Genomic DNA, 27,652 nt, shown 5'->3' on the forward strand with positions numbered 1-27,652 from the left:
AGGCACATTTGAGCACATGCAAGTCTATAAAGTCATAGATTATGGTTTTAACAGCTTCGACTCACCTTTCTCGCAGATTTTAATTGAATTTTTTACATTTGTCTTTAACTCTCGTTTTTGCCTTGTCCTTTTAATTGCATGAAACTTCCTGGACGGTGACAGGTCTTGCTGGTTTCTCATGTAAGAACAATTGAGCCTATATTCTGATTTGAGTAGATAGTTGGTGACCTTCATTGCTTTGAAAACAATTGTTTTAAAAAATAAACATTTTAGTCTACTTAGCATTTTTGTCTACTTGTTATTTAGTCTCGTTAATAACAGGTCACATAAGACAAAATTGTTGTAGTAGGATGATGCAAAATTACGAAATTTATTGTTTTCAAAGAATTCGTTACGAACTAACTGCCTTCGACACGGGTTTTTCGCAAAGAAGGTAAACTTATTTTTGGTTTTTGTCTTACTTTGGCGTTTTTATTTGTAGAGGTAAAGCGTACTCTGATTAATTACAGGTCTCAAGCGCTTCCTGTGGACGAATAAAGGAACCTCTTTATTTATTTTTTTTGAGCTAATGGTTTTCATGACTTTGAAAATAATTGTTTTCGAAAAATACCGAGGATTACTAAATTTGTTTTTATTTTTTTTCTTTTTTTGTTTTTTTTTGGTACCTATTCCTATTAAAAAGAGGTCGAATACCACATTGTTTGCGCTTGAGAAAGGCTCAATTGAAACTATTTTGAGGGGACATATATCGTTTTACGGCTTTGACAGCTTTTGCTCTCAAGTTTCAATTGAATTTTTGTTTGTTGTCTCTATTTGTTGTTCTTCTTGTAACCACATAAAAAATTTAATAAAGACAGGTCTTATTGCCTTCCTGTAAGGGCGTTTGTCATCATAACCATATTGGATGACTTCAAATGCTATTTAACGGTTTTAAGCGTTCAACATAAGGCACATTTGAGCACATGCAAGTCTATAAAGTCATAGATTATGGTTTTAACAGCTTCGACTCCCCTTTCTCGCAGATTTTAATTGAATTTTTTCCTTTTTTCTTTAACTCTCGTTTTTGCCTTGTCCTTTTAATTGCATGAAACTTCCTGGACGGTGACAGGTCTCGCTGGTTTCTCATGTAGGAACAATTGAGCCTATATTCTGATTTGAGTAGATAGTTGGTGGCCTTCATTACTTTGAAAACTATTGTTTTAAAAAATAAACATTTTAGTCTACTTAGCATTTTTGTCTACTTGTTATTTAGTCTCGTTAATAACAGGTCACATAAGACAAAATTGTTGTAGTAGGATGATGCAAAATTACGAAATTTATTGTTTTCAAAGAATTCGTTACGAACTAACTGCCTTCGACACGGGTTTTTCGCAAAGAAGTTAAACTTATTTTTGGTTTTTGTCTTACTTTGGCGTTTTTATTTGTAGAGGTAAAGCGTACTCTGATTAATTACAGGTCTCAAGCGCTTCCTGTGGACGAATAAAGGAACCTCTTTATTTATTTTTTTTGAGCTAATCGTTTTCATGACTTTGAAAATAATTGTTTTCGAAAAATACCGAGGATTACTAAATTTGTTTTTATTTTTTTTCTTTTTTCGTTTTTTTTTGGTACCTATTCCTATTAAAAAGAGGTCGAATACCACATTGTTTGCGCTTGAGAAAGGCTCAATTGAAACTATTTTGAGGGGACATATATCGCTTTACGGCTTTGACAGCTTTTGCTCTCAAGTTTCAATTGAGTTTTTGTTTGTTGTCTCTATTTGTTGTTCTTCTTGTAACCACATAAAAAATTTAATGATGACAGATCTTATTGCCCTCCTGTAGGGGCGTTTGTCATCATAACCATATTGGATGTTTTCAAATGCTATTTAATGGATTTGATTACTTTGAAATTAATTGTTTTAATATTATAAGCCAATTTTTAACTCTGCTGTTTTTTGTTCTTTTTTTGTCTAATTGTTACCAAGCCTTATTGTGGAATCGCCCAATTTTTTCTAGTGTAGTACAAGTTATATTTTTTAGTTTCATCGGACGCTATTTTGACCTTGTTTATAAGTTTTCTTTTGTAAAAAAGAACGGACATAAGTTTCGGATATAAATAATGTTTGTTGTTATTGTTGTTTGATTTTGTTTTTCGTCTTGACTCGCTTTTTTAATAATGGCTCATCTCTTTTTAATAACGGCTCATTTTTTTGAAATATATTTTTTGGGGTTTTTCTAAATGTTCCTCAATTGGTAGACGTTTTTTCCAAAAATATAGATGAGCGGGGTCGGAATTGTATGTTCTAACGCAGATTTGCGAGCCTCCTTGTTATATCTGTTTTTTGTTTGATATATTTGTTGTTACTTTCCTATAATACGATTAATATATTAAGCAATTAGCACCGATTCTATTAAAGATTGGGTAAATGTTCTGGTTTATATACCAGCATAGTTTGATATATCTGTTGAAAAATCTGCTCCAATTTACTTGTTAAAAGGTGGCGCGATACTTTCAAAATCACGGGGGATATATAAGAACTAATATACCCCATAGATACGTCATAATGGCTAATGGCCATAAATGGCGCATTTTAGCAGAATTTTCCTCACAAAATGTCAGCCTGAAGTAAACTGTAGTAACTTATACTGGGAAAAGTACAATAAATCTTTTGAATTTTGTGTTCACACACATATAACAGAACATTTGGCATTTGGACTGCGATTTCATTTCTCACCCCTAAATAATCGAAGTGGAACTATTTTCTTACAAAAATGAACAAATTTAAACGCTTTCTTACCTTTCTTGTTTATTTGTTTAGAATAAATCAGTCTTTTATTTATCAATTCTTTACATAACCTAAACTTGTATGTACAAATATTATGCTCTTCTTATTAATTGTAATAAAACTAAAGATATCATACTATGATAAAAAAATATCTGATGAAAGGATTGAAAAACGGTATACTATTTATTTATCGGGGGTAGCTTAAATTCAGGTTAGTATTAGCTTACATACAAGAGTATGTTGAACAATTTATTAACCTAATATTCCACAAAGTAATGAAAAATATTTCTTTGTCAGGTTTTTTAGGGCGTTTTTTGGTGTCCTTCGGATGCTTTTCGAATGTTAATCTTGCGAGATTCTTGAAAGATCTTGTGAAGTTAACGAACTCGGGAAGTGCATTCGATGGGAGTGAATTGTTTTACACGAGACATCACAAATTTGCTCCAGTTTGTTTTAAGGTTGAGCAAATTAGGGTCGATTATTACTTTTATAGTAACGTTCAATGATCGTAATGAGGGTGCGACAGTGACATTTTGTACGAGCGGTGCATACTCTAGCAGGCATCATTTTTGAGCGCGATAATTTTTCTTGCCACCCAATTTTGTGCAAACACTGCCAAGATTTAAAGTCAAATTAACAAAGTTCTGGAATCACAAAAAAAAATATGAAAGCAAAAGCTGAGAGAGAATTGTCTGTTTTTCTTTTCCGACAATTTTTCAATCTCAACCAGTCCGGGTTGAATACTGAAATGGGCATCAGGGACGTTTAGCTGGCAACCAGAAAAAAAACTTTTATACGACAACCCGACGTACCCATATCAATTATAATGGTTGCACGATCAACCAATCAGATTCGTCGGAGTTAAGCTGTCGGCTGGATTTCTCATTTTTTTTCCTAGTCGGCTAAAGCCCCTGTAGGTCAATAATCTTAGTTCCGGCGTCCGCCCTGAATTAAATAACAAACATTGTTTGGGAACGCTTATAACAACTTTTGATTGTTTGTTTCGTGTTTCCGTAAAATATTTCCTGCTACTGTGGTCCAAATGATACCAAACGTGTACTTCAAAAGAAACCAAGAAACTAACAAACCAATTATTACAATTTGGGAATACACTTAACTTTTCCCAAAAAATTCGGATGCTAATTTTTCGACAAGATTGGCACTCTTTTCTTTAAATATTTTGAGGCATTGTTTTGAATCAATTTAATCTTTAACACTACTTGGAATTGTGGGGGCAACTTTAGTTTCAAATTTGGCTCCCGGGTACTTATAAACAATATTAAAACTAACTTGTTTGAAGTCTCCCTTTTGTCTAAACTTGACACAAATAGGATGGTCCCTCGAGTTATAGCTTCAGTCAGGTATGTTGTAAAGTTTTTAAAAAATTTTCTAGACTTTCAGCTGTTCAGAAATTAAGTTTTAATAAGCAGTCGCTGCCTGCGAGAAAATTGGCCCATACGAAAACAATATTGATCGATTGCCGAAGTTTTTGTCGGCTTTAACTAAGAAAAACGAAATCAGCAGTTTATTTTAACTTTGTAGGTAAATGATTTATATTCAAGTATGTCGATAAATTTTTTACCATGAAGGACACCAGAAAACGCAAATTTGAGCTTCTTGACACTGAAAAATTTTCATATTATTCGAAGAATTGAAATCATTTGCAGGCATCAAATATTCTGAAATTATTCTCGGCCTGACTTTACCTCATTAATTTTTGACATAATCAAGTGTAAACCTTTTAGATCAGGCCCGCCGTCTTTTCATTTTTCGGTTTCTCTGGCTCTTGTTTTTGGATCCAAAGCGCTCAGTCGGTATTGATTTTCATCAGGCCGATATGAAAACTGAAGACTAAAGGCTCCAAAGTTGGTCCAATTTTTCCTAAGTTTTATGAACGTCTTTGAATGCATTTAAAACATTTATGCTTTTTTGAAACGGAAAATCTGCGTTCAACTTGCGGCCTCAAGTACAAGACATATATGCAAATTTTTAATACAGCGATCTTGAGATCAACTCAGTAAGCTCAAAATGACACGGAATGACGACGTTCCGACGTCATAAAGCCAATTCAAAAACAAAAAAAACAATCAATAACAAACGAGCAATTCGACTGACTAGTCAAATTTAACATGAGAACAAAACTTACTCAAATATGAAAAGGCGATCAAAAATAGCTAGTCGAGAGGGATCAATTGCACCTATCTAAGTCTAACAAATATCTCTTCAATTTTCTCTATGTATGCCGATCATAATCTCATCTGTGCAATATTGGGAAGGAAGAAATTTCCGCGTTAAAATCTACTATTCGTTTTTTGTTGATTATTTTAATCCTAAGCTCGGATATATTATTGTTGGTAATTCAAATAAGCTGACTTTGTTGCTATTCTTAATCAACCAACAGTTACTAATTTGATAATTCTTATGTCTCAGAATGAAAACAGACGAAAGATTGGTGTTAAAGTATCTAAAATTAAAAGTTTCTAATACCAAATGAACACTGACTTTTTTCTCCGATTAACGAGGCTGAAGACTTACTTTGTTTCTGGTATGGTTCTGTCTTAAGGATTAGATTTCAAATTTTTGAAATTGATTAAAATAAAACTAAAGCACTACACGTTCTGACTTTTTTCTGGACGTTAACTTAACTTAGGCCATCAGATCTGATGTTCTGAGTTGACGATGTCTTCTGTTGTTCCTCTCTTTCTACTGTTTTTTATTGTTACCCGAACCCGGTTCCGGTAACAACAATAAAACTGACTGGTTTATTTAGTTTATTTTTCACAGCATACTGTGACACACACAAGTTTCATTTTACTAAGCCTTCACATGTGTGCAATCAGTAAAACGCAAATTTATGCTAGACTTAACTCGTTCACTTCGCTCTTTATGCAGTTAAAAATTAGTTTTTAAGTAATACTAATTCTGTTCTTTACAAAGCAAAAACCAACTATCACTTTGTTTTGACCAGTTTTGAAGAGTAATAAATATCAATCACTCCAAAAGTCAAAGTTGTTTCGGATGTGTTTAATTTTGTTTGTTGTCTTCTGTGTCTGCTGCTTTTTTCTGAAACAATTCATTTTTTGTCTCTCGTTCCGTTTCCTATGTCACCTATTGCTTAGAGTCAGAACCGGCGCTTTATTGAAACTGAGAGAAGAACCACTTCCGTGTCACTTTTTTGTTACTTGATTGGGGCTCCGTTGTAACACATCCTCAAACGAAGTTTGTAATGTTTGCAATCTATTTGGCTCAAAACAAAGAAAAATTTCGGACAACATCATTGGCACGATCATAGCCAGAAACGCATGGCACTCTACGTGTTTTGTTTTTCTATAGGAAGGCTGCTGTTGCAGTCAGTCGAGCAAGAAAACAATTAAAATCAGCTTACGTAAGAGCGATTGCTTGAACAGTATAATCAATTGAGCTATTAACTGTTTAATAAAATGCTGATTTAAATAATCTGGCAACTTCAAAACAAACTCAGCACAAAATAAAAGCAGTATTTGATGCTAATGCTTTTGAAAAAATCATTAAAATTCAAAGCTCCGACCGACACAAAGGAGGCATGCTATCTCATTGTCTTCCGCTTGTTTTATACTAACACCTTATTCAACGCTCGTATTACACTTTCCACTAAACAAAAATCATGTTACATTTAATTTCTGACTAGGCAATAATAGAACGAAATGGTGACGAAAGGGCACATTCCAAGATTTGTACGTTATGTAACCTTGGATACCACGCTGACTTTTGTCACGCTATAGTTCACATACTGCGTTGCCACGATCGAATTCGAGATAGAATTTTATTGTCCTGCACAACAGTTAATCTCTCGCGCTTTAGAAAGCAGAATCTATAACCCTAAATTAACTCCAGAACGGAAGACAATTTTTGCCTAATTTCAATGCAGGTCAACCAACAACGCTGGCATTAATAAAACTTGTCCACTGCAGTCTACTTTCAGATTCGCAGAAGAAATCTGCTTTCCATCTGCACTAGCAGGAACCTCAGACAGAAAAACGTACAATTATTTACTGAAAACGCAACGAATTTGGCGTTCAGTTTATTTCATTAGATTTGGTAACGTTTGGGGATTCTCAGAGATTGCCAGAAAATTTTTTGAAACTGTTAGTTGTACTCACAGATCTCAGTTTACGTTCAATAGCTACATGGTTGCCAAAAGCTTTCAATGTTCTTGGGTTTTTCCTTTTTGTGTAATGCCAGGCACGACTACAATGCTAATTGTCCTTGCCTCTCGAATGAAAATACTAAGAGAAAATATTGAGATTTATAAGTTGACATCAACCAAACTTTTACACTCAACAAATTAGTTGGTGTAATTTAATAATTTATGTCACCGAGTGAGAAGGGAGTTTTTTAGAGATGTTTTCTTGTTCGTTCTGACTCAAACAATGAGCAGGGAGATCATACTTATTAAAACCTTCAGATCTGTTGCTTCTTTTTAAAGAAGATGAGAGAGCTAAAAAGAACTGAATGAAGACAAGTAGATCAGATATGCGTCATTTTCTCAACAAACTTTAATGTGTAAACTTTGAGTTCCTAAATAGCCCTAAGTTGTAAAACAACTTCAAGAATAATTGAATTGAGTTATTGATGCAATGAAAATTAAATCTTTTTTCGAACCCAGAGCATTAATTCTCATCTTATATTCCTGAAACTTGCTTAGTTCAACCTAAGCTCCAGCAATGCACCAGTTGAGTAAATTTTTTTGAGCTTTTCCGCTGCATACGCTCCAGCAGTGCTCAAGTTGAGTGAATTTTGCTGGTCCTATTTACTTGACATGCTCTAAATCAGCTCATGCCTATGTCTTGACACCTCTCTAATACTGATGACCACTAAATACAAAATTGTGCCGTCTGCGCTGCGTGTGATAAGCGAAAGTCTCAAGATGCGCTTAGTCAGAACATTATTTGCAAAGGCACATTCCCAGCCACCTTTTTTGCTCTGTGTTCTGCAATTATCTTAAACTGATAGAGTCAATTAAAAATTAAATAATGAATACTATCAGCAACAAAGCATAGCTGTGATCAACAAATGATAAATGGTACTCAGCATTAATGTGATATCGATTAAATACGTCATTTTCACAGCTCATTAACTTTTAAATAGTTTGATAAGTTCCAACAAAAAAGACACTTAAATTGATTTAATATGGCTTTACTCAACTGATGGTCAGTTTTTTTCGAAGATGTTTTTGATAAAAATGAATACCATCATCGCCAGGTAAAAGAATTCTTTCTGTAATTTGCTTGTCTTATTTTTCTCATAATACGTTATACGCTGCCTTCTTTCCTCATAATCCCATTAGGATATTAATACGATAATAGGACAGCATAGTCGTAAAATTATAGGTCTAATATTTTGGATTGACATTATTCTGATCAAGTTGCTTTTCTCAACGAAACAAGTGGATTCAGACATAATTTAGACTTTAAATGCAGTCTTGATCGGCCTTGAAATCAACTATCAATTTTTGCTCACCAGAATGTGTGTTTCAATCTGTTTGTACAAAGGCAAATGTTGTGGTCCCCGACCTTTGTGACCTCTGGATTAGATCATAATTTGGACTATGGCCTGGTACCTCAACCCTCATGGATATGATCCTATACTATAGAATTAACACAACATATCACTAATTTAATTGACACAAATATGTCAGAACCACTAAAATAAACTACCAAGTTATAAATTGAACAATTTGCATGCAATGCATGTCTAGCGGCCCGAAAATTTGTTTTGCTTAATTTGAAATTTTGCCGACTCGTTTTTTCTTTAGTACTTGCGAAAATACAAGTAAACAAAAACTTGAAATAAATTGTGTTTTGCAGGTCGTAATTATATTTTCATTTCAGCAATCACCAAAATAAGGACCCGGGCTTAAACTCCAAATTCAGCCAAAATGGCTCAGAAGAGGAACAATGTCTGGTGTGAAACACAGCTCAAAGACCCGACCAATAAAAAACAACAAAACAATTACGATTCAACTGTTTACAAAAACGGTTCGGCTTTCACTTCGGATCTGAACCAGCGTTACGATTCGTCGCCACACTTGCCCGAAACGAATGGATCTGTTTCGACGACGAGTCCAGTGAGTCATCACCCCCAATGCCCAAATATGGGGAATACATCCTCCACAGCAAAAGCGTGTTGCTACGGTCTCACAGCCCCGAAAGCCGAAGTAGCCGAACATAAAGACGAGAACTCGACACTGAAAAATATTCTTCTATTTATCATCATTTGTATCAGTTTTGGTTAGTTTTATTTCGTTGATCTGATTTGCACCCTTTTTTTTATTCTTCAGACAATTTTGAAACTATGAGTGGTCACATTTACATTCAGAGCAATCTAAGCAACCCGAGTCGAAAATAAAAGTCAATTTTGCAAGATCTTGCAAGAATCTTATGAGATTCTTCCAATACATTGTTAAATCTTACAGATCATTGGCATTTTATAGGAACTGTCCCCTCTCCCGCACCGTGAACAAAATATATGTTTTCATAAGCAATTTTAACAAACTAATGCATGTTTTTGCATCGGATTTGTATAGCCTAAAAAGAGACGGGGGTACTCATTAAAATTCACCACTAGAAACCACTAAAGAAACTTCAAAACATCAGTTAGATTCTGATATTTTATCAACGAGGATCACTTCTAATTTAAACTTGCCTTTTTCGTTAGCTCTAAAAATCCTGTCTGGCCATTACATATGTTTTAGGTATGTTAATCTACACCTCAAAAATGGTGGTGTGTGAATTCTTGGCGGAACCAATAGCAGTAGAGACGACACTCAAAAACGAGACAGACCCCATGAGGAAATTTCCAGAAATCATCATCTGTTCACACCGCATGGCCAGCTTGGAGAAGATGCAGGAGGAGAACATGAACATGTCATCGGGGATAGAGGATCTGGCGGCCGAGTTCCTGGAAAAGATCAAAAAGGGAGAAGACGTACCAGAAGGTGAGAGATTGTGACAGTGGTTCTCATAACATGTGATAGTGAAACTATTAATTCAGAGTGGTTATTAGTTATAGTAATGATATACAGCAAAAAAATTTCTGAATTGATAAAAGTAGCAAAGTACTTCTAATCCATAAATTGTATACTTCGGCTTTTGATGTCGCAAAATTTGTAAAACTTGGTGGGGAAGGAACTATAAACTCAAATGAGTTTTTTTGTTCAGTCAATTTTCGCCGATCGATATATTCATCGTACAGGATTGTGAGTGGTATCATTAGAGAGCCCGTCCAGCGTAGAATAGAGAATCAAAGACTTTTTAAAACTTGGTATTGTGGACGGATTTCAGTAAAATTTTGTGAAAACTTGACGGATTTCAGTTGTTTTTCCGAATTTTTGCTCAAATTTTTGTCAATGTTGATTAAGGAAACTTTTAAAATTGCTAACAAAAGTTTTAATGGTTTTAATTTTATAGACGGCACAAAGGTGGAGAACAATTTGATCAAAATTTTTTTCAAAATTTAGCCTTTTTCCATTAAAAAAAGCACTTCTGTAGCACATTTTCAAAACTAGCCGGAATTGCAAACCTAAAAACTGATGACACAGTCTTCTCGAACTTCAAAAGTTGCTACGTTTACCTTTGCTTGGGAGGGTTCTGAAAATAATTTTTCGCCGGTTTTTCTCCAATTTGAATTGATAATTATCAAAAAAAAATCGTCCATTGTTTTCGATAAACTGATTTTTTTTCAAAAAAGCATGCATTCCATTAATATTTGGAAGAATTATCTGTTTCAAAAAAAGGACTATAGCAATATCAGGGTTACAATTTGTCCTATCGAGGGATCGAATTGTATTGGTCGCTGTTTTTATAGCTTCAACAATTTTTTGCGTAAAATAGTTTATTTTCTTTATTTCTTCATGTGTTTTTTAATGCAGTCTGAATAGACATAGTCGCGCTACTGACGTGTCCAATTGGTTTACTGTTGAGCTAACAGTAAATCTGTTCATTTTTCGTAGTTGAAAACTTATTGTTTTTATGTCAAAAATATTTGTTTTCAAAACAAAAAAATTGAACTTTTTTTGAGCTCTTGCCATAAACTTACCTTATTTCAGTCAATTTGCAGCTCATAACCAGTAACGAAGATTTATCATCTTTCTAGTGAATTAAAATTTGAATCGATTGCGTGTAATGTTTTCACAAAAAGTTTTTGGCTTTGAGAGTAAGAGTTTTATTTCTTTTTTTTGTATATTTGACTTTTTTTATACAATTCTCTTTTTTCTTTTGTCACATTTTCACTTTATTAATTGAAGAAATATCCAAAAAGTCTGTTGAAAGATGGTCCAATTGAAATAATTTATGTTTTTCATCTAATAAGTTATGGTGTAAACGGCTTCGACACTGTTTTCTCGCAAAATTAAAGTAAATTTTTGTCTTTTTCATATATTTGTCGTTTTTTCATCGTTTCTTATACTCTGGACAATGATAGGTCTCTAGCTTCCTATGAAAGTTCAAATGAGCCTATTTAAGGGTTTAAGTTCTTAGTTTATGGTTTCAACAACCTTGGACCTGTTTGTTTTAAAAATATAATGGTTTTTTCTTAATTTTCCGGCTATTTTATTCTCATTTTTTATCAAATCTTTTTAAAAGGAAGCTTAGTTTCATTAATAACAATTCGCGTCCTTTTTATAGAGAAAACTTTTTCCCAACAGTGGTTTATGTTTAAGATTATGGGTTTCTGTTTTTGATTCTGCTAGAGTTTACATGAAACTTTTTGTGATTTAGCAATCTTTGCCCATATTAAAGTTTATTTCTTTGTGTTTTCTCACAATAGGAGACTAAATACAAGTCCCAGTGGCATTGAATGTGGTCCCATTTGGTATCTGTAATTTAGTTCACTCGATAGCTTAGAACTTTAAAGAATGTTTTTTAATTCTTCATTTATTTCGATATTTGATTTCTTTTTATTGGCCTTAAGACATAATCTGGATAATGAGTGGTATCAACAGATTTTTCTGGAGTGTAAAAAAAACCTATTTTAGGGTTTTAGTTGATAGTTTATGGTTTTCAAGACTAAAATTTTTGGTTTTTCGAAAAAAATATAAACGCATTTTTTTATGTCTTTTCATTTTTTGTTCTTTTTTTGCGTACTTGTTAATGACAGGTCCCCATATCTTTTTGGGTGAATTGCATGTTAATTTATTTAAGTTAGTTTTTATATGATGCTATTTTGACTTTTTTCAAAGTTTATAGAAAACATAAAATGAGTTTGGTCTTAATTAATTTTATTTGATTTTTTTTGTCTTGTCTCGTAATCTTGTTAATGGCATATCTCATTGGCCTTTTCTAAGGACATAGACTAAATTTTTTAATGGTTTGAGTTTTAAGCAATTTTTTATTCATACTCCAATTTTTTTCGAGATGTAAATTTTTGTAATTCTTCTGTCTCATTCCTTTGTCGGAAGCCAATTAAGTCAAAAATGTGGATGAGTGGTGTTGGAAGATTATGTTCAAACGCACATTACCAAGCTTTTTTTTCAATATATGTATATATCTGTTCAAAAGTAATTAATAGCGCAGTGAAAGAATAAGGCAGCAAAAAAATTCAGAAAAATTAATATAAAGCGACCCATGTTGACCATATATCATAAATGTAATTTACAGAACAAAATGTGCTGGCTGTATGTAAAAGTTCTTATAGAAGATTGCTTAGCAGAACTCACTTGAAATTTTGGAACTAATCTGTATCCTCATTTGATGCGCGTGTGGCGCAAACCACATGTACGTGTTATTTTTACGCAGAGAAAGGAGCTTTATGGAAACTTGCAAAATTAAACGACTGATCATAATCGCACGGGGCGGTTGAAATGGAAATGATGCAAATTTTTGACAAAATTTACTTGAAGAACCAATTGAGTTAGAAAACACAAGCTCAACTATTCAGATGTGAATGCAATTGAGAACAATCAGAACAAAAATTTTGATGATTTAATTACAATTTCTTGAAAATTACTCTGCACCCAACAATTAACCAGCAAAATAGTAGCTAACACCTTTTAAACGGTTGAAATTCGAACAATAACACTCCAAAAGTTTTAACGAAAATCACGACACTACATGCCTTTTTTATCAAATTTAACACAAAAACAATCTTTGACTTTTGCTTGTTCTAAATTGAAAAAAAAATTACTTACTCACAACTTACGTAGCAAGAAAAAAAAAGAGAATTAAAAAAAAATTGTTTGCAAATTCGGTGAAGTGCTATGTCGAAAAAAATTCAATGTCGGTGAAGTAAAATGATATTCTTTTTCAGAGAGTTTATTACATAGTTACATACACTGTTGAAAAATTTTACAAATTTATTGGAACTTAAAGTTTCAAAACAGACAAATTTTTTTTTCCTTATCACATATAACAATAAATTTTTTTCAACATTCTCAATTAAATCTAATCATACAGTTTATTGGAAAAGTTGTCGACCATTTCTGTAAAACTTCAAAGAAACAGGAATGCGAGGAACTACACCTCAAAAAGACTTACTCAATTTCTTAGTGGTATCATTCAAAGGTACGTTGATCTTAGAAATTCTTCATAGGGCCCCATTTGAATTTATTTTGCATTGGAGGAAATGTCAAGGTATTTTCTTTTTATGAACGTCCTGACATTTTTACTATTTTTTTTCACTTTCTCATTACTCGTTTTTCATTTTTCTGTTCATATTTGGTTCAAAAGTTAAATGCTCAAACTGTTCAAAAATTTTTTATGGCTAAATTGTCAATAATAGAGATTTCTGGCTTCAAAAAATGGCTTCAAATTGAGTATATTTGGGCATATTTGAAGTTGTCTCGTTTGGGCAAGTACTGCCTTTGAAATTTTTCGTGCAATCTTTTTGAACAGGAAAATATATGTTTTTTGGCTTCACTATCTATTGGAATGATTGAGAATCATTGTTTGTCAATTGATTTGATCCCTTCAACCATCTTGATCACATTCATGATCATTTCTCTTCCATGACAGATTTTCTGAAACGCTTTTGTTTTTAACTGATAGATGACGCTCGATAAATAAGTTTTTTTTCTAGAGGCAGCTCAGAAAATAGTGCCTTTTATTTTGAAATTGAATTTAGAAACATTTTTAAAAAGTCTTCAAGACCTTATTTTCTCAAATTTTTACCTTAATTTTCCAAGACAACAAAGTCAAATCTATTACTCAATATCCAAACACGTTATCGCTATGGAGCCCACTAGGAGCACACTATTATAATGCTGGTATATATTTGATTGCCTCCAGTTTGGTTTTGGAAAAACAGACTGCAATAGTTTAGTGTTGAAATACAAAAAGAAGCAATAAGATCTGCAAATTAAGGCAGTTACAAGAAATAATAAATTTTGTCTGACTCGCTTTGTGTTTTCTAGTGGAGTTTGAGAATGACCATTAATTTTGCTTATGGTTTTGCGAGAAATAATCAAAACTGAGTCAAATTGCTTTGAAAATTGTTCAGTTTGTTTTAAAACAGAATTCAAATATCGGCTCATTTTCCAAAGATTAACTTGTTAAACAGGAAACTATTTCGTTACTTCTACCAAATATTAGAAAACTCATCTGTTTGTTTTTTGGCTCCATTTGATGACAAAATTGCAGTCTTTAGGCACGGAAAATTTAGCCAAAGTATCAAAACTTCGTTAGATTAACCAATTAATATTTGTTTTGACCCTGCCATCATCTTCCAGAACGCAGTGTTTTAAGGAAAAAATTCAACATTAAATGGTAGCCATTCGATAGTTGTTAATATTTATTTTGGCAGCAATTCACTTTTTTGTGTATAATGTTTTCAATACCATTTTTGATTAAAGTATGTTTGTCTAAAGTGAATTATCTAATTAACTTTACCTTGGAAGCTATTTGGTAATAGAAACATATTAAAGAGTTTTATTTTCTAAACGAAGAGTTCTTGCTTCTAGCAAACCCTAAGCTGATCATCTGCTTGTTTTCTGAACAATTTTTCTTAGTTTTTTTTCAGTTCCAGAAAATTTTTTTGAAGCGACAGAAAAAAGGCAAAAATAAACATAATGTTTCAAGGCTATATTAGGCTTATTTGTTTGAGCCTTCTCCAAAGAATTCCGCAAGCATTTGTGAATCTATTTTCGATCCAAACCCACTCAGTTGGTGGAGGAGCTATATGCTCAGCTGCTTTTTTTCGAGAAGTTATTTGATTTAAAGTTTTTCAAAACATATGCCATTTTATTCTAATTTCGTTCACTTTCAGCGTAACCTTTGAACAATTTTTGCTATTTTGGCGCAATTATGTTATTGTTAGCAGCCGATGTTAGCAACCGATATTCGAGCGGCCCAGTATCTAGACTGTTATTCGTCTCATTTTAGTTTTAAAATTCGAAGAGATTTGGATTATATAGCAAAGCAATCTTTTTCTAATACCTGTACCTTCTTTTGGTTTTTTAAATGTCAGAGATCAAAAGGAAGTAGGAATTTTGGTAACGCTATAATAGTAAAAGGAATTGGGAAATAAGTACTTGAAATTGCACAGAGAGCAAAATGTTTTCAAGGCGCTCTGAAAGTGGAGCCGCAATTTTTCTTTGATTTTTTTAAATGGGAGATAATTTTTTCACGTGCTGCAAATCAGTGTGACTGCCTTTTTTATTTTTTCCTCTTTATTTTCCTCAAATGCTTTGAAGATGATAGATTTTGTCCAGTGGTGCGTGGTTCTTATCGTATCAATCCACGAACGGACACCAAATGATATTTACGTCTTCAACTCTAAACCTCTTGTCATTTTTTTACATAATGAAAAATCCACTTGATGTCGTAGAGGGGCATCAAAAGTGAAATATAGTGTTTTTCTGAAAATGACTTTTGTTTTGATGATTTTTTTGAATATTTGATGGGTTTTCTAGTTCTTTTGTGGATCAGATTACTAAGGTCGATTAGTGAGAGGACAACTGATCTCTATAAAGTGGCAACAGGGAACTTTTATAGATTTTTTTCAGTGGTTTAAAACTTTTATGGATTTGGCAGTGTGTTTTTGTGATGTTGTAGTGGAATCCTCTGATGCTCTTATCTATTGCGCTTTTTGTTTTGCTATCATTGACGTTCATTAATAGCAGGTCTCTCGAAAGATACCTAAGTGTATTTATCCTATTGTCAATAGTTTTTTGATTTTCTCAAAAAAACATCAATTTTGGTACTTTTGGTGGTGTTTCTCTTGTTCTTTTTTTGCAATAATTTTTGCTCACTATTAAAAATTGATGCTACTGTGAAAAAGTTGAACACCGGGTTCTAATCTTTGTTTTGTTTTGGCCTTTGGTTCGTGACTTCTGCTTTTAATCACTTATCTTCCTCGATTTCAGTTTGACCCCTTAAATGCGCCTCAATGGGTGAAACAGCTACTTTTTTGCGGAATTCGATTGCTCTGCTGCTGAGTTTCTGTTTTTGACATCATTTGTTTCCGCGTGTTGTTTGAATTTTAACCCAATTGCTCGATAAAATTTCCCAGAGAACTTAAAAATCTTCTTTGAGAACGTAAAATTGGACTAATTTAATTGGCGGGTAAGTGAGTTTTGCTTTTTTTGTTTCATATTTGTTCCTTGATTTGCCTCAGTGTTTAAAGTTTGAATTGAATTTTGGATTTAGATTGAATTTAAAATCTAATTGTTTTTTTTTACTAAATCAGGTGTTTACTTGATTTTATCATTGTTTTTTCTGCTTGAGTGATTGTATGAATGTTATAATCTCTTTCAGCCAGCTGTGCAATGTATTAGTCAGTTCAGTTTTTATTCATTTTAATGAAACAAAAAGTAACCCAACCGTTAAAAAGCTTATTGTTCCGACCCCATTTGTGGGGGGGAGGAACTATATACTCAAATGGGTTTTTTTTGTTCCGTGAATTTTCGCCGACCGATATATTCATCGAAGAGAAATGTGCGTGGTATCATTAAAAAGCTCGTCCAGCGTAGAATTCAAAATTAAAAAAAATTTTTTGAATTTCGCTTTTTTCGAGGAGTTATCGAGGTTTAAAATTTCATGTGAACACAGGATATTTGGTTCACTTTTGTTCACTTTTACCGTAATTTTTGTTCGAATTAACGTTTTTTCTACAAAAAATTTAATTCAAAACTAGATTTCCCGCCACAAAATAAATCAATTTTTGGTTCTTAATAGACGAAAGAGGATAAAAAAGACTAGTTCTAGTCTCAAAGGGAAGCTTAATATCAAAAAAAAATCGAATTCTATTTGGGCGCTCTTTTTTTAGAAAGTTTTGATATTTTTTTATGTTTTTTCAAGTCACCTAGAGACTAGTCACTTTTCATACCGAGACTCCGTTAATTGCAAATCTCATTTACAATCAAATGAAGCCCAATGATCAAAAAATTTGTTTCCAAGGGATCGCTCAAGTTTTTTTTGGACTCGTATCTTAGTTTGCGTAATTTCAAATGAAATTTTGATTTTCTTTTTGACGTTTTACTAAAGTTTTAGAATCCTATGGCATAAACTCCTTGACTAAAGGTGCAATAGATTTCTTAATGAGCATTAAGTGAACCTATCTAGTGCTGTGACTGGACAGCTAATGGCTGTTAAGACAATGAAAATAAATTTTCGAAATTTTTTTAGTACTGGTAAATCATAAATTTTTTGTGAACTGTGAGCTTGTCTCAGTAAATACAGGACCTTCTCCTTTCTACTGCAATCAAAGTTAACCTGATTAGCGGTTTTATCAAATAATTATTGGTTATACGTATTCAATGCCACAAGATTTCAAATTTTTTTAATTTTTGGACATTTCGTTTTATTGGTTGATTTTGAAATCTTATCACGTCATCCTAATTATGGTGGCTGCCATTGTTTCAGCGAAGACGTCCAAAGGATCATAGATAAAACTCTCAGAGGAAAAAATATGGTATAAACGGCTTCAACACTTTCTTCTCGCATTTTTCTATAGAATTTTTGGTTTTTGGCTGTATTTGTTTTTTCATAGTCATAAGACCTATTGCGATGTCCTATTGATTACATATGACTGACAAACATTCTTGTCGTCACATCGAGGCATAACTGAATGTATTAAACGACTTCCTATGAATGCTATTGTGCTTAATGGCTGTTAGGACTTTAAGAGTTTTTTTTTTATCTTTTTTTGAACTTAAATTAATCTTAAGCTTGATTTCGTGGATTGTTAGTCAGTCTCAGTAGGGATAGAAGCCCAGTTTTTCCAACTTCAGCAAAAATTTATCTAACTGGCGATTTTGTCTTGTGACTACTGGTAATATGATTTCAATGCCACAAGATTTCAATTTTTTTTTTAATTTTTGTACATTTCGTATTATTGGTTCCATTTGAAATCTAATAATGTTATCCTATTATTAATGGCTACCGTTGCCTTAGAAACGAAGTTCAATGCATCACAGCTGCAAGCTGGAGTTTCCAGAGAAAAATTCACTGTTTAAATTACTTCGACACTTTCTTCTCGCACTTTTCTACTGAATATTTGGTTTTTGCCTGTATTTGTTTTTTTGTCATAGTCGCAAGACATATTGTAATATCTTATTGATTACCTAGGCATGAAAAACATCCTTAGATTCCCATCAGGGCGTATTCATTGACTTCCTGTGAAAGCTATGTTTAATGGCTGTTAAGACTTATAAAAATTTTTTTTTGAATTTTTTGTTAACATAAATCAAATTTAGGCTTATTTTCTTGGATTGTAAGTCAGTCTCAGTAATAACAGAACCACGTTTTCTTCTTCATCAACGACATTTTATCTAGTTGGCGGTTTTGTTTTCTAACTATTGGCTTTTTGACTTCGGTGCACGCGTTATCAAAATTTTTAAAAATTTTTGGATATTTTTTAGTAATTTTGCATCCTTTTGAAATCACATAACATTATCCTAAAAATTGTAGCCGCCATTGGCTTAGAAATGAAGTTCAATGGATCGTAGAAAAAGTTTTCAGAGAAAAAAGCTTATGGTTTAATTTGCTTCGACACTTTCTTCTCTCACTTTTCTACTGAACTTTTGGATTTTGCCTGTACTTGTTGTTGTTTTCATAGTGAATGACATGTTGTAATGTCTTATTGATAACTTTTGAACAACAAACATCCTTGTCGTCATATCATCTAGGCTCTTTTGCGTATTAAATGCCTTCCGTTGAAAGCTATTGAATTTTATGACGTTGATACTATGGGTTTTCTCGAAAATTTCGTGGTTTTGATGTATCCTTCTTAGCCATACGACTTATTGTGATGAGTTATCGACAACCTATGAATGAAACCTATGATTGCTATTACATCGAGGCAGAATTTAGCGTGTTTATTTAATTCCGTTTTAAACAATTGAACCTAATGTCTTTGATACTAGGGATTTTCTCAAAAAATTCGTGGTTTTAATATATTTGTTTATATTTGTTGTTTTTCAAGTCATTTTGTAACATTGAGAACAATCACCTTGCTGTTAAAATATTAATCGAAAATAGAAGAGTTTATACTGAAAAGTTCATTCTCTAATGGCGTTCAAACTTTTCGCTTAATATTTTTGAGTTTGCTGTTTTTGCCTCTTTTGTTTATTTTTAGGTAGCCGTAAAATTTTTATCGGTCTCATAAACTTGTAATTGACGATTAAAGGCGTGATGTTACCCAAAGCAGTCAGTTTATAGCCAATGGACTAAAAAATTATGATATTATACATCTTCAAAATTTTTCAAACTCTTCAGTTTTTGTTGTTCTTTTCGTCAACTTGTAACTTATTCTCGTCATTGAGAGGTCCCATCCAATTCCTTGAATTTCAAAAATTAACTTGTCTACTGATATTATGTCGTAACTTATGTTTTTTTGGTGGTTAATATGGGTTTTCATAAAAAAAGTTTTGAGCGGTGTATTTGTGTTTCTTTTTTCTCTTCTTTTAGCTTATTCAGGCAATAACAGATCCCAATGATTTTCAATTTTGGTCCAAATGAACGAACTTATTTTCTCTTGCAGTATAATTTTAGCTGAATTAGTTTAAATGTAAACTGAATAAAAATACACAAATTTCAGATAATAGCTAATGATTTAAATGGCTGCAATAATTTGCGTTTTTGAGATTTTCTGCGTCTTTGTGTAAATTGTTCGTCGTTTTTTGAGATTTTCTGCGTATTTAGTATATTCCTATGGCTTAGTCTAGGCAAAGATAGATCCCATTAGTTTCATAGTGACATTTTAGTAAATTTATCAAGAATTAATTCGTTATAAGCTAAAGATTTTTTTTGACTTTTGAAATTATTTGGTTTAAGAAATGTTGATCGATCTTTGACATTAACCTCATTTTTTTCTCTTTGTCAACTTTTAACCTAATCTCTTTAAGGAAAACGTCCATCTACTGTATAGTTAGGAAAAACTAAATTTGTGTAGTTAAGGTTTTATGTGATTGCATTTTGACGTTGTTACTCGGCGCTTTTAAATTTATATAATGGGTTTCTGCCGTGAAATTTTTGTTTTTGCTTATTTTGTTGATTGTTGTTTTTTCTCGTAGTATTTATATTGGCAGATCTCGTGATCGCTATAATGAGGCATGGCATGAAGTAATTCAATTACCAGTTAGGTTTTGTAACAATTTTTTTTATTTTAAACATCTATTTTTGTTATCTCTTCATTTGGTTGACAATTAAGTCAAAAATGTAGATGAGCTCGGGTCGGAACATCATGTGCAAGCGCACATTAACGAGCCGCCTTGTTGGTATAAGTGTCTGGTATAAAAGACTTTTTCCTATATTTGCCTGATTTTGTATGTATTTAAGCGAAGAATGTCGATAAACGGGACTGGAAGACTATGTGTGACCGCACATTGCCGAGCTCCCTTGTTTCTCCTGAGAATTAAGAGAAGAGACCTTTGTCTGTTGAGAGCGATCCTGTGCATGCAATTGATACGATTAGAATGTTTTGTGCTACGCAACGTTGATTGCAAATATAAAATGTTAAAAGACCTGAAACGATTGATCATTTTGTTTTTTAGCAACTCGGTTCTTGGCAATGCTGGGTTTCTTGAGGTCGTTTTTACCTCTTGGTAAGGCTAATTGCAAAAAAAACTCGAAAACAATGGCTCAAAATAATTGACATTGGTTTCATAAGCATCTGTTTTCATGCTTAATTTAGTATCTGCTGAAAGTTCCACACGGTCACTTTTTTGAACGCAGATTGTTTCTGCTTTCACAACATTTATTCATAACTGAATCTACACATTGAGTCTTGTCTGAATCTCAAAATGGTGCAAAATCAGTTTAAATATTACGGCATTTTTTGGAAATACAGTCTTTGGATATGAGTGATCAGCTATCCACTAGCTTCTACTTCATTTATCATTTAAGGTTTGGTCTTAGAATATTAATAAGATGAGCATACTTTTTGTTTGGCAAAACTATGAGCATAAATTTAAATAGCCATTTTGAGTAAATTTGAGAGAATGTGGTGTGTTAACTTTTTTTTGTTCCTTTCAGGAAATGCCCCTCGTTTGAAATCATTTGAAAAGTTAAAATCTCATCCAATGGAAACAAAAGTGGTTTTAAAATCACGGTGTAAAGATACATCGACCCACTCTCGGAAAAATTATCTAATTAGTCAAAAGATATTTCCCGCTTTTTGATTTCACTCTATGTTTTGACATGTTACATTTAGACGCCAATAAAAGTGCTATGAAACATTCAAATAATGTGTTCATTTAGCGCATTGGTTGTACTCTTCACCTCCTGCTAATAGCGTTTGCTTATAAATTTTGGCTTGGTTCTCAATTCAATTGTTTCAAACGTAAAATCAATCAATTAATTTGAAAAAAAAATTCAAAATTGCTAAAAAGTTTTGTATAAAAAGTAAAATATCGAATAACATGCTTTACAGTCCAAGTGGATCTCTTTGAAATACGATGAATTAAACAAAAAATTCTAACCTCTGAATGCCCCAAAAATCATTTTTTTATGTATGCACAAAACAATTTGATGTATGATTAAGAATACAAGGCATTTATTCAAAACCCAAAGCAAATTTTTGAGATATTGAATAGCAGTGTCCACTTTGGTTTTAAGTAAAAAATAATTCTTGATTCAGTTTTTTTTTATTTTTCATCAAAAAGTTTAAAAAATTGAACAGGAATCTACATTGTATTTAAATGAAATTAGCTTCGCATGTATGCAGGTCCTGGTTGCAGAATTGTAGACAAATCAGTCGTTTAATATAAAGCTCGCGAATCAAAGCCCTCATCTCCGTCAAAATAGAAGTAGTCACTTCAGTTTTCCGGCAAAACCCCGACCTAACGCCAAGTCAGCTTCAGTACTCGCCAAGTCTAATGCAACGTCATATTTCAGTACTGATTCACAACTCTGTTCATCTCACCAAGTGCAGATCCTGGCCAAGTAATGCAAGTCTTAATCGAAGTCTTGCAAATCTAAATCTAAATCTTGGCCAAGATTTGGCAAGTTTAAATCAAAGTGTAACCAAGACTTGTCAAGGCTAAAATCCAAGTATTGACCGGGACTTGGCAAGTCTTAATACAAGTTTTGGCCCGGACTTGCCATTTCCGGTCCAAAATCAGCCCTGTATCTGCAAACAAAACGACCAAAAAATCTCCAGGAAACGTCCGGAATAAAACAGAGAAATTAACAGAAGTTGATTACGTAATCGTTCAAATAAAGTCTGGTCGCAAAGTCTTCACAATCGGTGCGGAATACGACTATTACAGTAAAAATAAATTGTCAAAAATAGGTCTGAAAACGCCCAAAAATAGCCTTAAAAATGTTCAAAATAGATCCCAAATCCGATGGAGCTTCAAAACCTCCGTCACCTTTAGGAGACAGCATCAAATTCTGAAAAACTCTCAAACTACGAAACCAATTAAAATCAGACAAACAGCAATGAAATTCCTATGAAATAAGATTTCAGAATATATATAATGCGTGCATAAGCAATGTTCGGATAAGTAGTTACTGAAATATAGTCTAGTGAAAAAATCATACTTTGTTTGACTTGGTATGTCCAGCTGATTCAGGATGCCGGCCTCCCTTGTGAATTTCTCAAGTTGATAACAATAAAATTAAAATAGCTGAGATTATTATAGTTTCTTTCACAAGACAGAACAGTGGCAGCGCCAAGGTCAAATCCCGGGCCGAGGTGTCAACGCTAAAAAATGAAAAATTTTGTAAGATTGGCGTGAATGCGTTGAAACTGTGTAAAATCAACGCTTGAACCTAAATCTTACATGAAATCAACACTGTCATCGCAAATTTTACAAAATTTTGCGTTGATTTTAGCGTAGATCTAACATAATTTTGCGTTGAATTTAGCTTAGATCTTACTTAATATCAAGGTTTTCACTACCAATCTTAGATAATTGTGTGTTTTAAGCGCAGATCTTACATAACTTTGCGTTGAATTTAGCATAGATCTTACATAATTTAGCATTGAATTTGACGTAGATGTTACATAATTTGGCGTTGAATTTAGCTTTGAACTTATATAATTTTTTTTTCGCTTTTATGGGGGATACATTGGGGGGACACGTTAGGGGGGATTTGAGGGGGAGGGGGAATGTCAAAAAATTGTTTGCTTGCACGAGAAACTGGAATTGGCAACAAGAACTGGATTTAAACTCACGTTTTGAATTTAATCAAACTCAAAAATTTTCTGTAGAACCCCAAAACCTCGCTAAATGCAACTAATAAGTAATGAATAATTATAAGAACTACGCTTGGAAACGCAAAATTAAATATTAGTTAAATCAAACGCTTAGATACCAAAAAACTAGGTGAGATCTAAGTTCAGAATTGCCACAATTTTTTACGGTCCGATTTATAAAGAGTGCGGTTCTTACGCAAACTAAGGTTCTGTGGCACAGTGATAGAAGTGCCGACAAGTAAGCAGGAGACCAGTGGTTCGAGCTCCATACCCAGAGGTCTACGTGTTGATTTTTTTTGTAAGATTAATGCTAACTTCAACGCAAAATTATGTAAAATAAGCGGTAACTAGCGTTGGTAATTCGGAAACTCCACAGCATTTCTCTTACATAATTTTGCGTTGAATGCGTTGAATTTATGTCTGAATTTAGGTACGAGAATTGTGGTGAGTTTTCCGACTTGTCAACGCCAGTTGACGCTTATCTTACATAATTTAGGCAAATTGCCTCGGCCCGTAATCTCGGTTCTGGTCCGGGTTTGACTGATTTCGGTGCCGGTAATTTGAGACACGAATTGGATAAATATTCGGCCAATTCCCGCTAGTTGGGTCAGGGAGATCGTGGACACCCTGACAGTACCACCTGTGTTCACTGTCTCTCATGAGTTATTAGAAATTCGATATATCTGAATATAGGAAAAATATGTAATTTCGGCTATTTTGGGGCTTAAAGGATTGAAAACCCGTTAACGTCATCTAATCTGACCCCGGGTGCTAATTTATCAATTCGGATAGCTGTAGGATTAGTTACAAGTTAGAAAGTTTTTTAAATACGCTTTGCGCTCTGATATAATTAGACTTTGAGTTTGTACGGCAACTGACTTGATTTTCATCATTTTGAGAGTTGAAATAAGACAGATAAACTCAATAAGAAATACTAGCTTCGTTTAGTCACAGATTGACAAAAATATCATTTTGCTTAAACGTGGTCAACAGTAATATTGTTAGGCGCCAGCATAACCGAACTTTTATGACCAGTCTTCTAACCAAAAAGGCTAATTACAGTTCTTATCAAGTCTTTTTCAGCGTTATCTTAAATTGAGTCTTGTAATTTTGACTGACCAACGATTTGACAACACATAGCCGTGTAAAACTACTCCAAAGGTTTTGAAATGAAGAACAGAAAGCAAGTATCAATTTCAAACAAAATTTTAGGGCAACTCTGACAGCTACTTTCAGATAAAATCTGGTTTTCTTCGAGAGCAAAAGTTTTTCTGATACAAATGCATACGTACAAAGTAAACTGTTTGACGTCCTTGTCTGGATTCATCTGAATAATCAAGATTAAAACAAATTTACTCACACTCGGGCTTCTTGAGTATAAATACTATCACAAATATGTCCAGCTTTCGTCTTTACAAAAAGCCAAAACAAGCCATATTGATAGTCAAAAGCGCGTTTGTTCATGCTTCGCGGGCCATGACCATGCTTTAAAATGGGGGTTTTGGGAATTTATTTCCTTGGGAGTTTATTTCTTATAGAAAACTAGGTGGGCTTTTATCAGATTTTCAGGTGTTTTCGTATCATAAATCCTCCTAATATTATAGCCCCTTTCTGTTATAGTTTCGGAAACTGGGGGCTTTACGTTTTGTGTCCACTGAGCGGGGGCTATAATCGGATTTTCTTTGACCTCAGCAAAATATCAACCGGAGAATCTTTTTCAGATCTCGCTTGAATCTGTGATCGTCCTACAATATATAACAACCTGTAATTGATTAGTTAATTATTTTCAGATTTCTTCGACAAGCGTGGCGTGAACATGGACAAGGTGTACAATGACATTCTGTGGCACAGCACCAAACTCAGTTTCCTCCCGGCTGAGAAGTTGAAGGCCATCAAGATATCCAGAGACGAGTTCATCATCGACTGCCAGATCAAAGACTACGTCCATTACGAAATGCTCGATTGTCTTCCCTACATGGAAGATATTGTCACTAATGAATACGCCGTTTGTCAAAGGTAAGTACATTGTCTATTATTCGAACAGAGAAAACCCAAAATGCATCAACACAAATTTGTTGGCTTTAGGACAGGCTTAAGGAAAGACGCAGAAACTATAACGTTCAGCAAAATTTTCCCTAAAAAGAGGCAGAATTTTCCCTAAAATTTGTTTTAGTGTTTTCACGTTTCGTGCAAATACATGTTAAGAAATTCGGAGAAAAATTTTTTATTGTTTTTTTGAAGGTGCTAAGAACAGATTTTGCAATGATCCAATTATGACTTTTATTGCGATATGATGCGCTTGTCGTACTTGACCTCATTGAGTTGTTTTGCATCACTCAAAAAGAATTCTAAATCTTTTGAAAGTAACAGACATATTTTAAAAAAAATGAACCCTTGTGATGAGCGGATTCAAATCTTGCAAGAAAATTGCAAGATGATTCAAAACTTGCAAGATTCTTGCAACAATCTTGCAAGATATCAATTTTGGCAAAAAAAATAAATCGGGGTACAAATATTTTAGGAAACATCTTTGAAGCAAATTATTGTTAAATGAATAAATTACAAAACCTAATTCAATGAAAAAAAATTCACCCCGTATTCAAAATCAAACTAACTGAAAACCAAATATCATGACTGATATCAGAATTTTTGATCAGCAAAACTGAAACTAAATGACTTTTTTCGTAAATGCCTTTTGAATGCGAAATCGTGCAAGAATCTTGCAAGTTTTTAGCAAGATTTTGAATTCAACTACAGCTTGAAAAAATCAAATGCATAAACACCAGAAGTTTAATTTTGTGTTGTTTATGCAATTGATGTTTTCAATTATTGTGAAAATCCGGGAGTGAACCAGGACTGCGACCTTTTGTCATACTAACCAGACCAATTTCGGAGTAAACCAACTTCTGTTCAGAATATACTCGGAAAAAATCATTATATTCATATTAAGTTCAGAATTCTCTGAATTTACTATGAAATGTCTATAAGATGCCATGATTAGAGTTTTTGACATAGTAGAACTCAGAATGAAAAAATTATGATTCAGTACTGAAATATTATGACACACAGGTCCTGGAATCTATTTGTGATTACGTTTTAACCGCTGTTGTTTGATCTTAGTTACGGGAATAATTTTTCACTTTTTCACTTGTTACATTTTCAACTGATTAAAGAGCCTTAAAGTCATCTATATATATATATATATATATATATATATATATATATATATATATATATATATTTATATATATATATATATATGTATATATTTATATATATATATATATATATATAAAAACTAGGTGTTTTTCAAGAATGCTAATTCAATTGTGATTATCCAAGCAAATTTCAGTTTCGAGAAAATAAAATTTTGTTTAATTTTCCAATTTGTTTTTATTGCGCAAAATGAAAATCTTTTTTTCTAATTGACACAGTTGATTTTAATTTTTATCCCTTATAATACAAAATAAATGTGTAGTACGCAAACAAATTTCAGATTATCGGCCAGTTCTGATGCAAACTGTTCTTCTTGTTCTGAACATACATTTTGTTTTCTGTTTTTTGGTTTCAAAACTGTACTTGAGCTAAATTGTCAACCTCTGTCATAAAGAAAACTCTTTTTCGGAAAACGTACTTTTTAGCAGCATACTAACTGCCTGCATTATTATAACTGTTTTTCTGGCATTGTGCTAAGGAATTGTTTTCTTAGGCTGATTACTAACTACGGTAGTATTGTTTAAATCAATTTTTATATAAATAAACAGTAAAACGCTGGAATAAAACACTAACATTGAACTTCAGTGGAGGAATTAAAGGAATAGTAAAGCAGCATTAAATTTTAGATTTATGGGTGGACTGACGACTCAGAATATCTGTCTTAAATTATTGGAACATTTTGTTTGTTTTTCTGCATTAAATTAAACTTTTTCATGGATTTCTAATTCTTTACATTTACCCAAATAGACATCTCACATAATACTGTATCTTCTTTTTGTAATAGAATGTAGGTACGGCTTTCAGAAAATCTTTTTTTGAATTAAAATTAAATGAAAATCTGATGACAAATTCAGAACCTTGAATAGGAAATAGGAAACAATGTTTACGATTGAAAGCTCGGAACAGCATTATAGTTCACAAATAAATTTTTGAAGTACCGAGCTACATTCTTAAAGTTAGGCTAATTAGCTACAATTTTTGTAAAAGTCAATCAGAAAATCCCTTAGCTGCAGATAATACCCACAACAGCGTTAAAAGCACAAAAAGTAGCACACT

General features: G+C 32.9%; 3 protein-coding genes across 14 annotated transcripts in view; 2 read left to right on the forward strand and 1 right to left on the reverse strand.

Moving 5' to 3' along the window:
* Positions 1 to 27,652, forward strand: part of LOC142341755 (protein XRP2-like) — a 525,423-nt gene that overhangs the window by 239,787 nt on the left and 257,984 nt on the right. The window lies entirely within an intron of this gene.
* LOC142341757 (serine/arginine-rich splicing factor 4-like) overlaps positions 1 to 27,652 on the reverse strand; it is a 340,718-nt gene that overhangs the window by 195,565 nt on the left and 117,501 nt on the right. The gene's annotated exons all lie outside the window — the stretch shown is intronic.
* Positions 1 to 27,652, forward strand: part of LOC142341750 (acid-sensing ion channel 1A-like) — a 148,860-nt gene that overhangs the window by 101,813 nt on the left and 19,395 nt on the right. For 9 of the 10 annotated variants that reach the window (XM_075392931.1, XM_075392935.1, XM_075392928.1 and 6 more), the window contains exons 2-5: positions 8,638 to 9,036; positions 9,501 to 9,743; positions 20,733 to 20,783; positions 25,171 to 25,396. In XM_075392931.1, the coding sequence (XP_075249046.1) occupies positions 8,685 to 9,036; positions 9,501 to 9,743; positions 20,733 to 20,783; positions 25,171 to 25,396 (872 nt within the window). In that variant the 5' untranslated portion in view covers positions 8,638 to 8,684. The remainder of the gene's footprint in view (positions 1 to 8,637; positions 9,037 to 9,500; positions 9,744 to 20,732; positions 20,784 to 25,170; positions 25,397 to 27,652) is intronic. The other variant, XM_075392938.1, reaches the window with a different exon arrangement.

This window comes from Convolutriloba macropyga, chromosome 6 (assembly GCF_964194025.1).
Source record: "Convolutriloba macropyga chromosome 6, txConMacr16.3, whole genome shotgun sequence".
In the NCBI taxonomy this organism is placed as follows: domain Eukaryota; kingdom Metazoa; phylum Xenacoelomorpha; order Acoela; family Convolutidae; genus Convolutriloba; species Convolutriloba macropyga.